We start from the raw sequence: 16,158 nt of genomic DNA on the forward strand, positions 1-16,158 counted from the left end.
TCTGGGTGGTGTGTCGGAAAACTCAATAGGGAAAGTGAAAAAGTATGTCGAAGGCTAACATCAAGTTGTTGGTCCGTGAAAAGCCTCAGGGTCGATTGACGTAATGGATTTGTTAAAAGGTTTCAACTAATACGTATCATGATCGGAACGGGGTACAATTCGGGAGGGTGTGAATGGGACATTTTCTTTAATATTTTAACCTCTTTGATTTTCAACTGTCCAAACTTGCAACTTAAGTGACATTTTTTAATAATTTTGAGGCAGCCAAACAACAAATTTGCTCTTCATGTCTCAAATCAGTTTCATTCTGTGCGTCAATGCATGCATAACAGTATATTATGCAACATTGTGGTAAACGGTATTTGATTACGAGTTTATTTGGCACTAGCGGAGCGAGTGCTTAATAAACAACTGACTTAAAAAGTTTACCAATATACCAATCACCAAACGTAGTGCATACTATTCTTTTTCTACGACTATAAGTTTTTCCGTTGTCAAAAGTCGGAAACCATAATCAATTTTATTTTTTCGTAAGTACCCCGTATGTAATTATTGCTTCTGTATCTTATCTGACTCAACCTTGCAACTTAATGTTTTAAATTTACTTGACATAAATATTATTTCTACTCATTATAATTATCGAGCTTTAAACAGTAAGTTGCAATTTATCATTATTAAGCAGTTATTGATTTAAACATTTTTTACAGTTTTGTCAATAGTTCTGAATACTCAGCGAAATTTCTATTCAATAATCATGTTCGATGAGGTTCCCTATATCCATTCATCAGACTTGTCTTGTGTTTTTTCATAGCGCTTCTTGTTTGCCGTCCCTAATAAGCTCCATTTTTCATAGTAATTCAATTTCGCTATTATAGTGTATAATCCATAATAGTTTCACAAAAAATGAAGGTATTTTAAACAGTATCCAATATGGTATCTTTAAGAAAAACGAAATTTAAACTTGGCTTGAAAGAAACGAAAGGCCAGAAAAACAATATTGCGAGAAAAGGTGCAGCTGTAAAAATAAAATTTCAAATCGAAATTTTTGTTTTCGCTTATATTTAGAGAGTTACTGAAAATCACTTTGAATTTAAAATTTGAGATACTGGTTTATGCGATCATTCATCAAAAACCTGTTAAGTTGAAACCTAACTGCGTTAAATATTTCTATATTCAATAAGATATAAATGCTTAAACAATTACATGCTTCGTGTACATCACGCAAGAACTGCGTTAATTCAGTTTCCATGTTTGATATTCGTTCATGTCTGCTAGAAATACGACTAAGATGTTGAGGTGTTACAGCTCTCTCGAAATCGCAATATATCAGTGACATTGTTTCGCCCACCATGCTTTGCGCACGAGACAGCGGAGGATGAAAGTTTTACATTTTGTAAATAATGTTTCATAAACTAAAAATAGCACAAAGAATTTTTCGGAACCCGCTCGAATACAACAATAATAATCTGAACAGGGCTATATGAGCCGCAAAATTTATTACAAGAATGTTCTTTTTGACGTGAAATATGATCGCCCAACCCCAGTCTGAAATAAACTCGTAGTTATCATGTTATCTTTTTCATGTTTGTACTTTAACAAGCAGAGTTGCAAGTTGTATTTCATCTGAAACTCAGAAAAGTGAAGTGAAAACAATTTTTTTGCTAGGGTTTAACCCATATTGCGTGCTATTGCATTTAATTGGAACGAGGATCCAAAAATCGAAACACTGTGTGGTTCACGCAGTTGGCTTAAATGCCACTCCCCGCAGTCATTTCATTTTTATATTCTATTTCAAAAAATAATTTGATTTAGTTGATGCTTTAATATACCACTATTTTTAAGCAAGCCCTTCGGAAACTTTACATATTGCATTTTATAGAACGCATAGTAGTAAAATTGCAGAAACAGCAGTTAGTAAGTGTATTCTTTGATTTTCAAGTCCTACAGAAAAATTACAGTAATTCGATCGATTTTACATAGGCATATGCAATTTTTTTTGCGAGTACTGTGACAGTGTACTTGCTTTTAAATTTGCCTTTAACGATTCGACACTAGTTAAAAACGTAAGTATGAGATAAACTACATTTAAAAAGGAAGACTTGGGAGTTTGGCATGTATAAGGTTGCTTATTTTGACTTAATTTTAAATTACTAAAAAATGACGGAAAGCAGTTTTAATTTCGAAGACGATAAGCAGTTCCATTTAAATTTTATTTTGATACAGAAACTCACAATTAAACTATAACGATGACATCATGAAATTTAGTATTAAACATTCACAAAAGAGTTATTGGCATCTTCACAAGTTTGATATTCTTGACCTTTAAATGAAGTGAAAGCACTGACACGTATAAACAAATATAGGCAAAAGAATATCAAAAAGATGACACAGTGGAAAGTCATTTTCGTCCGTTTTGTGGGGCGAAAAAGAATATCCGTTATATTTTCTGTGTATTGTTAAAATGAGAACCGTATTTCGAAGTTGCTCGGAGCCTAACGCAATACACATACATACTGAAGATATGTACCAGTTTTGTCCCCCAACAATGTCAAACTAAGAATTTCGCGCAAATGTTATGTTATTTCTTGCAGAACATATTATTGAGGGGTTTTATAGAATTTATTCAATACTTCCGAACTAAAAAAAAGTTTGTCTTTCTGCGAAAAAAATGCAGACAATGCAAAAAAAAGTTGTGGCCTGGACTGTCAAAATCGAAACTAAAGAAAACAAATTAATTGTTGCACCACAGGTGTTGTTGAAAAACAAAAAGAAATGGATGAAAAGAAGATTGAAAGCGTTATTGAACAGTTGCTAAGCTGAAATTTGAAGCTTTCCGAAAAACTACAAAGGAGGAAGCGAAAGATTGTAAGATATCCGTCCAGTATATTGATGCCTTTTGAGGATCAAAAAAAGTTTATTAAGGGTATGCTGCTTGAAATAAAGCATTTAAAAGATGAAAAATGCAACCTAAAGCAAAGATTAGAAAATCTAGAAAGCAAAATAAGTAATGCCGAATAGAAATAGAACGAAATCAAGTAGTCACCGGGATCCTAGACCAGAAAGAAGAGCCCCAAAGTACAATACAAAAAGTGACTGTGTGAAAGTCAAAATCAGTAAGGATGACATTTAGGAGATCTATAGAATAAAGACCAAGAAATATCCTCCACTACTTGTAAAGATACACAAAGTAAACAAAAAGTTGTCACACGTGTTAACATATTAAAAGGCATCAAGGGAAGAGAATGTGGATTAGTCGGACAGAATTAAAACATGTACTTCAATTATGATCTAACGAAGCAAATTCAATATCTCTTTAAACAAACCAGGTATTACAAAAAGACAAACAAACGGCCAACGAAAAAATATACCTTAAAGTCTTAAAGTATATATTGACCTGACGAGCGGAATAAGAAGTGACAATAGAAAATCAGACCTAACATTGGGTCACTGTGTTTACAGAAAACCTACGCACACAGACCGATACCTTAATGCATGGTCACATCACTATCCGGCCCAAAAATCATCGGTTATCAACTCTCTTGTTTACAGAACCGTAAAACTATCTCAGCCCGAGTCACGGAACCCAGAATTACAACACCTTACGTCTGCTCTTCTCTCTAATAATTTCCACATTAAAGATATTAAGCGTTCCATCAAAAAATACACTTCACCACAACTTTCCAATCCTGCACTTGCCACTGTGGTCCTTTCTTACATTCAAAACATCACTGACCACATATCAAAAGTTCTAAAGAAGTATAACGTGAAAACCAGATTTACCACTTGTCCAAAAATCTCTCAACATCTTAGGTCCGTCAAAGACAAAATTCTATTTGAGGTGCCAGGAGTTTACAGCATTCCATGCATATGCGGCAAAAAATTCATTGAAGAAACCTCACGAAAAATATCAACTGGGCTCAAAGAACACGAAAGAGCCTTACGACTAAGACAAATAAACTCATCAGCTGTTACCGAACACACTCATGAAACCGGACGTAAAATTTAATTCGATAAAACTAAAATTCTTGAATGTAATCAGTTCTTCTACCAACGAAAAATCCGAGAGTCTATAGAAACAGAACCTAACAATCTTAACCGCGACTCAGGTCTCTACCTGTCACCAATATGGGAATCAGTCAATCGAGACGGTGTTTATGCCCTTCATTTAGCTCCACCCCCCTCAAACCATATATAACCAGGTACAGACTAAAATACGAGCTAGTTTCAGTCAAGCTCTGAAGAAGACAACAGGATGATTGGCGAAACGTCAACAAGTTCGACTTAATAAAAACCGACGCAGGAGGAATCCAGAAGTTTTGTAAAAAGTAAAATAAATCCACATTCTGTTTTAAAGAACTTGTAGATCGCATATTTTTTTAACCAACAACGATGCTAGCAACAAAGAAAACGATTAGCTCATTAAAAAATACTTGTACCCCAGGTGTGACAAAAAAGATTTGCAAACACTAATCAACAGCATTGAACCAAAAATGGTAAAACTTACTAAACTGATCGCTACCCCGAAGAATTAAAAGTGGCTAAAATCATCCCGATATACAAAACATAAACACACGACGACATGAACAATTACAGGTCAATTTCATTACTCAGCACCTTGTCCAAGGCACTGGAAACAATTATTAAGGCAAGACAATAAAATTTATCGTAGCTAAAATTAAATTTGACAACAAGCGATATGGATTCTATATTTGTTGACAAGAACAAATATAGAATAATAATGTTTGTCGATATTCAAAAAACGTTCCATACTGTGAATCATGAATAAATTAAATCAAATGGCACTTCGTGGGGTGTGTTACCAATTGATTAAATCTTAGTCTACAGCCAAAAAACACTCAACAACAACAAATAGCGAAAGCAGTGAACGACTTACTTCCAAGGTCGGCATTGTCCACGGATTTGCTGTATGTACATAGCCTAAAACATGTAAACTTAAATCAACGTACTTCCAATTTGCTGATGACACTGCGTTAGTGTACTCGGGTGATAGTTGGCAGCAGCTTTAAGAATTCGTTAATAAATATTTAAACCCTTATTTTGAATGGCTATGTTATAACAAACTTTCCTTAAATTCCCAAAAAAACAGTTCATATATTTAAACAAACAGGAAAAGCACCTTGTAACCTAAATATAAAGATAAATGCAGCGGCACTCACAAAAGTGTGTGAATCGAATGATCTCTGAAAAACTAACTTGGGATAAACATATTGAGACTGTAATGAACAAAACTGTATCGATGCTAAGCAATGAAAAGATGTTCTTATCAAATTAGCCAAAAAACAAGACATCTGCTATAGGGCCACACCTGAGATGTTTGTTAACAGGCTGGGGAAACACAAGCATGGCCCAGCTAAATAAATTACAAAGACTACAAAATAAAGCTCATAAAGTAATATTTGGAATGAATGTTAATATACATAATAAAGAACTCTACGCAAGCTGGCCTTTTTTAAAAATATGTGAACTTAAATTACTAAAACAAACAAAATTATATTACTTAATACAAAACAAATTGATTAAAACAAATGTGAAGTTGATTGTGTGTTACAACGACCAAGAAGAATATACAATATTCAAGTTTTTCGTTTTAAAGAGCACTACTAAGAAAATGTGTCATAAAACCTTAAAGACTTTATAAAAAAAATAGAAAGTAAACTTATATTAATAAATTACTATATTGATTTTTACAAGAATATTTTTTTTCCGTTACTGTTATTCACACAAGGCCATAACAGTTTATTCTTAGAGGTCTGAAATAAATTGTCATTAAAAAAAATAAATAAAAGTTAATTTCGCCAAAATTACTATAGATATCTCACTTGCTAATGCTTGTGTTATGTTCATGGTTTCGCCTTGGCGCACTTGTGAAACATGTATAATTCTTAGTGACTATAATACATTAATTCTGTCAGAAACAAAATTCCAACATCTCAAGTCGTATAAGTATCCAATCCACGTCGATTTAAGACCGATCCTTTTAATCATCCTCGTGAAAGGTTTCATCTCGATTATTTCATATCATATTGTGCAAGGGTTCCAATTTACTTTTCTTTGAAATTTCCCAATAAAGACGAACTAAATTTAAAGTTCAGTTAAATATAAAACGTTCAGTTTTGGTTAATCAGTCAGTCAGTATTGTTAATAAAACCAAGTTTTCCCATAAAGAAATACTCGTTCTTAAAATTCGCGTCTTTCTCTGGTGAGTTCTCGTATCGGAGCTGCTGCCCACTGTTCCTCGTATCTGAGCAGTCCATTTACAGACGTCCAACTGAAAGAGACCGCATAAGTCAGTCACAAAATTGCTGCTGTTGTGATGAAAATATTTAAGCAACGGACGAGTGGGGCGAGGAGAGTACCGTGGGAGAAAATAATTTGCATAATTAGTTAAATAGTTAAGTTAAAAAAGGTTGACACATTTTTAGAAATAAAGCAAACCACATCCATACCATTGATTGATCTTTGGAAATTTACAATAGATAAGCACAAAATACACAAAACAACAAAAAAAGTACATCTTTTTTTACATACACATAATAACACTTCGGAATTCAAACCGCCAAGTTCTTTTGAAACTTCATTCTTTTAACAGCAGTATTATAAAAAATCACTTTTCTCCCAAAAATAAGCAAAAGCATACAAATATTGCTTAATCTATCTATGATTTCTATCGATAATATATCCCCCGTACCGTCAAAAAATCATCTGAGGCTGTAAAAACAGGCGGCGTTTCTTGAATAGATTTAGAAAGAGTGAGGCTACTTATTTATATCCTGTAAACCTTGGTTTGAGGTGGCTTATAATGTTTTTTATTACACAAAAAATTATCGATACGACGCGACGAGATAAAACAGCTTCTTCATAGAACCAATTATATTTAGCACTTATCAACCTACGTGATGCAAGCTAGATGTGAATTGCCTATTTTCAATCTAGGTGCGTAGTTCTCTAAATCAATTTGGTTCCCTCACAAAAGAATTGTATTTTATTGACGAGTAATATTAATATTAAATAACGGGTTGGGGCGGCAAGATGTATAGTGTTATTTATGCTGCTACGGAATATTGAAGTTGAATATTTAAAATAGAGTGGGTTCAAAACGTTGCATTTCTTGAATACATGAAGGATTAGTCCAGGCAACATGTTTTATAAACTAGTGTCTTAAGAGGTTTATAAATGTGTTGCATTATATACGACTGAGTTATACGACCGCTACTTTTTTGGTACTTTTTCTTCATTCATTTTTTAAACAAGCACCATACTAATGTATTTTCGAGTTTTCAGGTTGTATAAGCTGACTTACATCTACAGTGTCTTGTTCAAGTAAAAGCATGTAAGAATAACATTTTGTATTTTTATGACAAAATTAACCTCTATTTTTTAGGAGTTATCCGTAATTTTTTTAATACATGTCAATATTATTTATTGAGAACTTTAAATAATACCAATAACCTAAATACCTACTGCAATTTTGAAATTTATTGGTGACTCCTCTTAAGATATACAAATATAGAGGCTAGTTACCGAAAAAGTCTATATCTGACAATTAGGCTAATATTACCAACAAATGAAAAATCATTTTTAGTCTCTGCCTCCAAAATTTAAATCCTTTCATATTTGCAAGAAAAATGGCCGATGTCAAGCTTTTGTACCTGTATAACCAAACTAATATCTAAGCCACTTGCTTGTTCCCAGAAATCCAGCAAAATGTTCCAGTTGTACAGGAACATGTTATTGTCTTCTCCTAGAGTGTAGAGTACATACTGAGTTGACGGGAACTAGTAAGGCACCTTCTGCATTTGCAAAATTACATTAACATAATTGAAGTTTAATAATATGTGGTTTCAGTGGTGATACAGTGTAATGTACCAATTTCTACGACTATTTTTAATACTAATAATTTCTTTACCTTGTAGACATTCTTGCAACTCTTAAAATGCCTGTCTTGTATTTGGTCCTCCAAGCGTTGATGATATTGTTGTCTCTTCCTTAAAATGAATACACCATTCTTTTCAAACTTTGCTGATACTTCGCATTTTGTTTCTGTACATCTAAGATATCTTTTTAACTTGCATATACATTATTAACTTACAACATACAAATCGTACTACAAAATACGGCATTTTTGCACAAAACACGCAAAATTTCTTTTTTGTGAGCTACTATAAAATATTAAATCAATTTTACTTCTTTCTGTTATACCTTGTGCTGAAGGGTTCTGTTCCTGTTCTGCATTTTAACCTACCTACCTTATGAATTTTCCACCTAAAATTAACTGAAAGCAATAACCTTGATATCTCTATAAAAATCGCTAGATGTAACCTAAAAATTCTGTTTATTTATCTATCACGTATAATGTTGACTGTACGTCACGTCACAGCTGTTTTCCGGTCCTCTGTTCGAAACCACTCGCTCTTGGCTTCATTGGATCCTACACAAACTTTTTGACATTTTGAACATTGGCCATGGAACATCTCGATGTTTTAAACTGACAGTTTATAAGTGTATGATTGAACAATTTGCTCAACTAAAAGAAGTGAGCAAAGTGTTCTGTTGAATCACTCTCACTCTCTGAGCAAAGGTAATTCTTTTCTTCACAATTACTGAAAATATGGTATATATATTTTTTTATTTGATAGTGTTGTTAGATAATTTGTATAATTAGCTAAATCGTTAAATTGTTATATTAAAGAAATTTGACACATTATTAGAGATAATGGAATCCACATCCGATACCTTTGATGGTTCATTAAAAATCTACAATAGATAAGCAAAAATACACGGAATAAAAAAGTTAGTACAGCCTTCGATTTGCTTACATGCACATAATAACATGTACTTAGCTTTACTACATTTGCTTTATTATATGCGATTCGACGCAATGAACGAAGGAAACATTCGTTTATGGTGTCGAATCGCAAATAATAAACCAAATGTGCATGTAAACAAATCGATGGGTGTACTTAAATTTGGATCGAAAATAAAAAGAGTCTTTGGCTTTTGTAAATTTGGATATGTTTTTTGTATATTAATAACTAAAACTGCAATTTAAAAGAAAATGACGCCCCAGATTTAGTCACTCACATTTGCAGAAATCGCAGATAATATTCTAATCAGAAGAAACTTCCCGTTCGAGAGAATATGTTTTGCTTCTTGTTGCAATCAAGTTAGAAATGGGGGCGACGTCCTCGATACGGCCTAAAATGTTCGAATTGGGATGACCCGGAGAAGATGAAATAGAAAAGATAAATGGAAATGACATATTATACCTAAACGTTTATTGCGAAAGCTGGTTGGATCAATCCGTTTGATCATATCTGACACGAAAGAGTACTAATAATTTTTATACACGGATTATTATATTTGGCGAGATAATCGGCATATATTTTCACATTCTACTTGAAAGATGAAGTGTATTTGTAAATTAATGCACTTTTCTTACAAAATTTGGGAATGCTATATTCTTCACGAGCGTGTGGAAAACACAGAAAGAATGAGAAGTATTACAGTAAAGAAACAACAACAACTATGCATTTTGTAGCACGTTGCAAGTAAATCGTTGATCTCAAAAATTTTTTTGAAGAAGTAGTTTTAGAATGTATAGCAAAATTATTTTGTTTGGTAGTTTAACAATAAAAAGATCCAAAGCAACGCACTGTTGCGGAAAAGTTGAATAATCTGAACTGAAATGCGTGGGCAAAAGTGATCTTGAATTTTGATTTCGAAAACTAGACAGCTGCGAATAGGTAATTGAAAGTCTTTTATAATGAGGTGTGCTGTTGATCTTCACTCTCAGTTGAAAACATTCGGTGATGACATCGACACTTCGGTTGAAAGTTTATTGAAAGATGACAAACGTAACGGACGGATTTAGACGAAAAGTTCTTTCCTAGCCTATAACGACTCCCTTTCCAATGAACCATGGACTATACGAAAATTGCCAAATTTGCTTATAAGCGACCGCAGGTCTTAAGAAAGGTATATCGTTCCTAAATGATGTCAACTGAAGTCTGAGCAAATAATATTTAAAACAAATTAAACTTTCAATGGGGACCGAAATATAGAGTGTGATAATAGCAAGCATATGTGCAGTAACAATTGAAATATAAAGTACTGAGAAATAGTGGCCACATTTGACAAATTGACAAGACTGGTAAAGTTCGAATTTAAAAAATAAATAAAAAATATGTATGCGAAAATTACCACGTTTTGGGACAACTATGACATGGTTGGATTTTAATGCGGGATTAGAACCAGAAAAAATATTCTTCATTTAATATCTCTAAATGAAATAATAAATAAACACATGTACTCGGAGAATATACATATTTAAAGCACTTAATTTGAAATTATGCCATTATATATTTTCGACAGTATCAGGTCCCGGGTAATTGGTTTCACTTGTGTTGTTTGCGAATGTGTTACCTACCCCACGACATAAAGTTTCACGAATCACTTGTTCACTTGCAAACGTGTTTCGGAGAATTATTCGCGGAATTTTGTAAACAGTAAGGGCTCTTTGAACCGGCATTCCGCTTCTAACAGCATCAAACGCATTTCTTAGATTTTCTTCAGAATAATTTGTGTAACTCGGGCATTCAGAAGTGTCTTAATCAATTAGCAATGTCCGTAATTTATTACAAAATGATTTATACCGGGCAAGATAAAAAAACGACTCTCATCGTCGTTGGTGGTGCATACGTAATTTACACCTTGGTGTCAAAGTAGCCCGATTTGGATTTAGTGCTTTCGTCGGATAGCATTCGGGAAACTTAGCTATATCTTCCGCAAGCCGACTATACCAGTGAATTTGAAAAAGAAGGTCTACTATATCTGTATCCTCCCAGTAACAACATACGGACTCGAGACTGTGACACTTACAGTGGGCAGAGCAAATCGACTCGTCGAGTCTGTCAAAGAGCAATAGAGAGAGCAATGCTGGGTGTAAGCCTAAGAGAGAGAATCAGAAACGAAGAGATAAGGAGAAGAACAAGGGTCTGTGACGTTGTGGAGCGGATAGTGAGTCTCAAGTGGCGTTGGGCAGGACACGTTGCTAGAAACAAATTGAAATGGACCAAAACACTAATGCAGTGGCGTCCAAGGAGAACAAAAAGAAGTGTGGGGCGTCCTCAAGCGAGATGGATAGATGACATTCAACGACATGCTGGGAAAAACTGTATGCAAACCGCACAGCAAAGGAATAGAATCACTGGAATCACTGGAAGAGGCCTATGTCCAGGAGTGGATTTCTAGAGGCTGAAGAAGAAGAAGCTTTCGTCGGGTAGCACATGCGAAAGTTGCCGGAGTCACAGAGTAAAACAATAATTATTTTAGTATAAAATTACAAATGAGAAAAGCGTCTTTTTTTTAATCAACATTTTCAACTCTGAGTTTGAATACCCGCCAACTTTATGTTGAACTCTTGCTATTAACAATTCGTTTATAGTATCTGAAAAATTTCTGTTTCATACGGTTGCTGAGAACCAAGTTGCGCGTGTGGATATAAGATCAAAGGCATTTAGTAAGAATGATCTTAACATCATCTTGACTCTATTTTGTTCCCTTTTGAAACACAAATAAGTCAATTCTTACCTAATTGAATCATACCTTCTTGCATCCTGGAAGTGTGCGAAGCTAATTTACGCGACGGTATTAATATTGTTAGAATACACAAATGCTTTTGACATGATTAATAACGACACCCTGGTATCTATGTTATAGAATTTTATTGAACAGGCCGCACACAACATATGATTATTCCAAATAAACAATCACACATGTGCCGTATTATGTGAGGGGTGTCACAGGGAAGTATTTAAAACCTTTTTTGTATAAAATTTATTCAATTAACACTATAAAGTGTCAACAGTACTGCGATTGTAAGCTTTGCTGCGACGACACACAGCTCTAAAATTCATTTTTTCCGAGGAGACTCGGTTGACCAATACAAGGATTAAATTCGATCTTTAAGAATCCCTATATGCTTCTAAATCGGTAACGATGTTATTTTGTAGTGAAAATTGACTAGATAATCCACTTTCCATTTTGAAACCCTCCATAGAATAATAATATAACTTTCCAACATTAAGCTTTATTTATAAAATAATTAAAACTACAAAATCAAAGTACAAATTGAAATCCATGAACAACGATTACGTTTAACTCCAAAACACAATAAACACGCCTCCAAGAATATATGTTGTATGTCTTTTATTTGTTAACAAATAATTTTTTTTTATTTTGATCAGAGGATTCTCAGAATCACATCTCACTTATATACCTTAATAGTTTAAGTCTCACGTTTTATTCCAAACAATGCGTCATGCAACGACTAATTTTTGTTGTTGTTTTGTTTGTGTTGATGTTTTTTTTTCATGTATTATTGTTATTGTTTATTGTTATTATTATTATTATTATTATTATTATTATTATTATTATTATTATTATTATTATTATGAAAAGTAAATAGTGCTTTTCGAGCGAGATTGACAATTACTTTTGCTCTCGAAATCCACACAACAACCGGTGTGTTCGTAAAACATTTGGTGCAAATTGATAGTTCTTGTTTAGGATTTGGAGTTCAAATAGCAACCTTAATCTTTTGTGCCAATTAGTTTAAAATTAAGAAGTTTCGAACAAAAAATATTTTTTATTGCGGTAGTGACGACCCCAATTGCATATAATAAAAATGCCATCAGTTTCTGAATATCTGAGGTTGTAACCAAAATCAATTTCCGATATTAGATGGTTTGCTTTACTTTCTTTGCTGAAAAGTACAAACGATATTGAAAAGCACAAAGCGGTCCGATCCTTTTGATGTTCGGAAGCCTAAAGCTATCAATTAAAGTGTTCTGGAAAAATCTTTAATTAAAACACGGTTACCAGCTTCTTCTAAAAATTTGCGTGTACTTGTCCTTCAAGTGCAAGGAACAAATTATATCCAACAAACCTTCGTAATAATAATGCTGCACCGACGGAGCTTTATAAGTCCGTAAACATTATATATGTTATATATATTAACAAATTATAAAATATTAAAAACATCCTTGCTATAAAGGCACGGTTTGTCTTACAACCTGTAAATAGCTTGGCATCATGCCATTTTCTGTTTTGGCGACCGGTTTCTATATTAAATGGCGTTAAACTATATTTACCTTTCTCGTTGCCACTTTTTGAGTTGTACAAGATAGCGTTGAGAGATTTTAAGTACGACGTTTCGTATCGGCGAAATCATCATCTACTTTATTTTTTCACATAAATAGGTAGAATTACAAAGAATGTTCTAACAAGTGACCATCATTTTCTGACCATTGTACTGTCTAATGTAAAACAGTTCCTTATCAGCTGTATTTTGAAAGACTTCAAGATTCAGTCTTTTCAGCTGATTCTCAGTCTCAACAACTCGCTGATAAACATAATTTTTGCAATATCCGCATACAAAAAATTCAAGTGGAGTGACGAGCGGCGAATGAGGGGACCACGAAACTACTGAATGGGTATCTATCCATTTTCCGGAAAAATGGTCTCATAGCTACTCGCGAACGACTAGGGCCTTGTGTGCGGGCACAGCATATGTAGGCAGGGTTCAGCAGAGGAAGAAAGTCCAATTCAACTCTTAACCAACTGAGCATTACTAGGGGACAACCGATTAAGAGTAATAGCAGCTCAATTCACTTAGCCCGACGAATTATTAAAACTCCCCATATAAAAGGTACTGTACTTGCGTGCATAATGGATAGGAAGGTCCGAGTGCAGCGAACTGGCTATTGGGACGCAAATAGAATAAGAATACGAATCGCCGCAACCCAATTTTTAAATGACTATCTTTTTCCATTCTACATATATTTCCAATAGGCCATCCAGTTTGGGAAACTATGTATACTGTTCTGTAAAATCAGTAAAAATTTTATTTTTAAAGATATTTCAGTTTTTCTTATTGTGAATCAAAACTACATTGCAAAGCATACTGAGTTTTTTATATACCCATCATAGATGATTTACTTAAAATTTCACTAAAAGGCATCTGTAATATTTGATCACTATACTATGTTTAAATGGTAGCAATAGATATCAACCACATATATGTTCGTAGTTTACCGTTTAAGCAAATGCAGGCATTATAAGAAAAACTGTGTAAAAACCGGTTTCTATCGTAATTAAACTCATGCTATTTACAAGTTGGTTAACGCGCTTTTTCGTGAAATGAAATGTAGCAAATTAATTTTCATTGAATAACTTCCAAGAAGCCCGGAAACTTCTGACTTCCCGCTCTTCATAACTAAAATTGTAATGTCAAGTGAATTTATTACATTTACGGGGTGATCTTTTAATGTGCACCGTAGTAAATTTGGAGCACGTATCAAATGTATTGTTACGTTTTTAAAACTAAAATGGTCATACAAAAATTTAGCACAACAAAAACTAAATTTATTTTGTTCAAAATAATGATTGAAAGCTAAAACTATTTACTGTCATTAATACTTTATATAACACCTATAATTTATATTGCTTTACTTCAGCATCAAAAAATCACACTTCGGTTTAATATAATTCTCCATTTTTACTCATTCCAGGTATTTGTTTACCCAGGCCAAGACGTAACAGCGCCCTACGAAAAGTATTACGTAACGCGACCCGTTATGGTATACAAAGGAGAAATTGGAGCTTATTCATTCAGCGTAAATCTAGCGTCGCAGGATAGAAAACACATCTCTCCCGTTACAACCCCGGTTTACGCGAACTTAAATGGAGAAAGTTTTGAATTAAATGTTACTTTGCCGGAAATACCCGATAGATAAGAGAAATGCACCTAAATTGTTTTATTTTTGCGTAATATAAACCATTTTATCGTAAGATATAGAGGCAGAATTGCCATAAAGAAATGATCTAACAAAACATTAAACCCGATATGGCAGGATCTATATTAAATAAACCACGGCTAATTTAAAATCCTTTTAGCGCGGAGACGGTTAATTCGATTTTGAATGGCAACGGCGTGATTGGAAAGGGAGGCAAATCTTACATTAGAAAAAGATGGGCGAATGGAAAAAATACATACCGGGTGACAATTACGGGACACTCGACCCTACCTAGAAAAGTAATTGTCATAGAGGCTTGGGGTGAAAAAACTTATGACTAAAGCGGCCAAGAGGAAAATGCTAGAAATTATTTTGAATTTTCTAGAATCGCATTCTTGAATTTTAAATCCCGTTTGATTCTTTGCTTCGATATACAATACGATAACATTTATTGCAAACAAAAATAGCCTAATAAAAGTTAAATACGCTAGTGAAAACCGCATTTCGATATTTTTTTGCTAATCCTTACACTCAGTAAAAAAAATAAATATTGGACACGATGGGAATATTTTCATGTACCTGCTGTCATTTATTACAACCAAATTTTCGTTCTTTTAGCAAAATATATATATATATATATATATATATATATATATATATATATATATATATATATATATATATATATATATATATATATATTTACTGTTGAAATACAAAAATTATATTTGAAGTGTCAATAATAATCAATACTCATCCAATGTGGTTAAATATTGCCCATCTATCTCCACGAAATTCAAAATTTTGAAATCCATGGGTGCTTTGGGAAACAAAATTGCAAAAATTATAATGGTGGTGTTTAAGTGTCAATTATATTAAGATTGCAGCTATTTATAGTGAATTTTGGTGATACTATTTGTAAAAAAATGCCTGTTCGACCAACAGAAATACTTGAAAAGTTTCTTTTTTTATTTATAAAGTATCTGTTAGAATCTAGGATGGAATATCCTGCATTCAAACATTTTTTTCTATGTTATTGCAATATTTAAATCATATAGGAATAAATATTAATTATTATTGATATTTTAAATGTAATGTTGGTTTGTTAATAATAAATTTATATGCTACAAAATGAATATTGGCACTTATAATTTTACTTCTTTTATGAATATTATAGGTTAGCAAAGAGATATGGAAATATGGTTTTCAAATTTAAAATTTTCATTATTACATGGAACTGCTTTAAATAGTTTTAGTAACCGAGGATTCTGAAATTAATGCAACATATTTTGATGGCATGTTCTACTTCGGAAATAAGCCCTACTGTCCTATATAAACATAT

General features: G+C 33.1%; 1 protein-coding gene across 1 annotated transcript in view; it reads left to right on the top strand.

The window, feature by feature from the left end:
- The window catches only part of LOC132708052 (uncharacterized), a 122,709-nt gene extending 107,308 nt beyond the window's left edge, over window positions 1–15,401 (top strand). The window contains exon 7 of the mRNA XM_060680159.1: window positions 14,592–15,401. Coding sequence (XP_060536142.1) covers window positions 14,592–14,816 — 225 coding nt within the window. The 3' untranslated portion in view covers window positions 14,817–15,401. The remainder of the gene's footprint in view (window positions 1–14,591) is intronic.
- The last annotated feature ends 757 nt before the right edge of the window (window positions 15,402–16,158 follow it).

This window comes from Cylas formicarius, unplaced genomic scaffold, assembly GCF_029955315.1.
Source record: "Cylas formicarius isolate icCylForm1 unplaced genomic scaffold, icCylForm1.1 PGA_scaffold_10__41_contigs__length_53128322, whole genome shotgun sequence".
Lineage (NCBI taxonomy): Eukaryota > Metazoa > Arthropoda > Insecta > Coleoptera > Brentidae > Cylas > Cylas formicarius.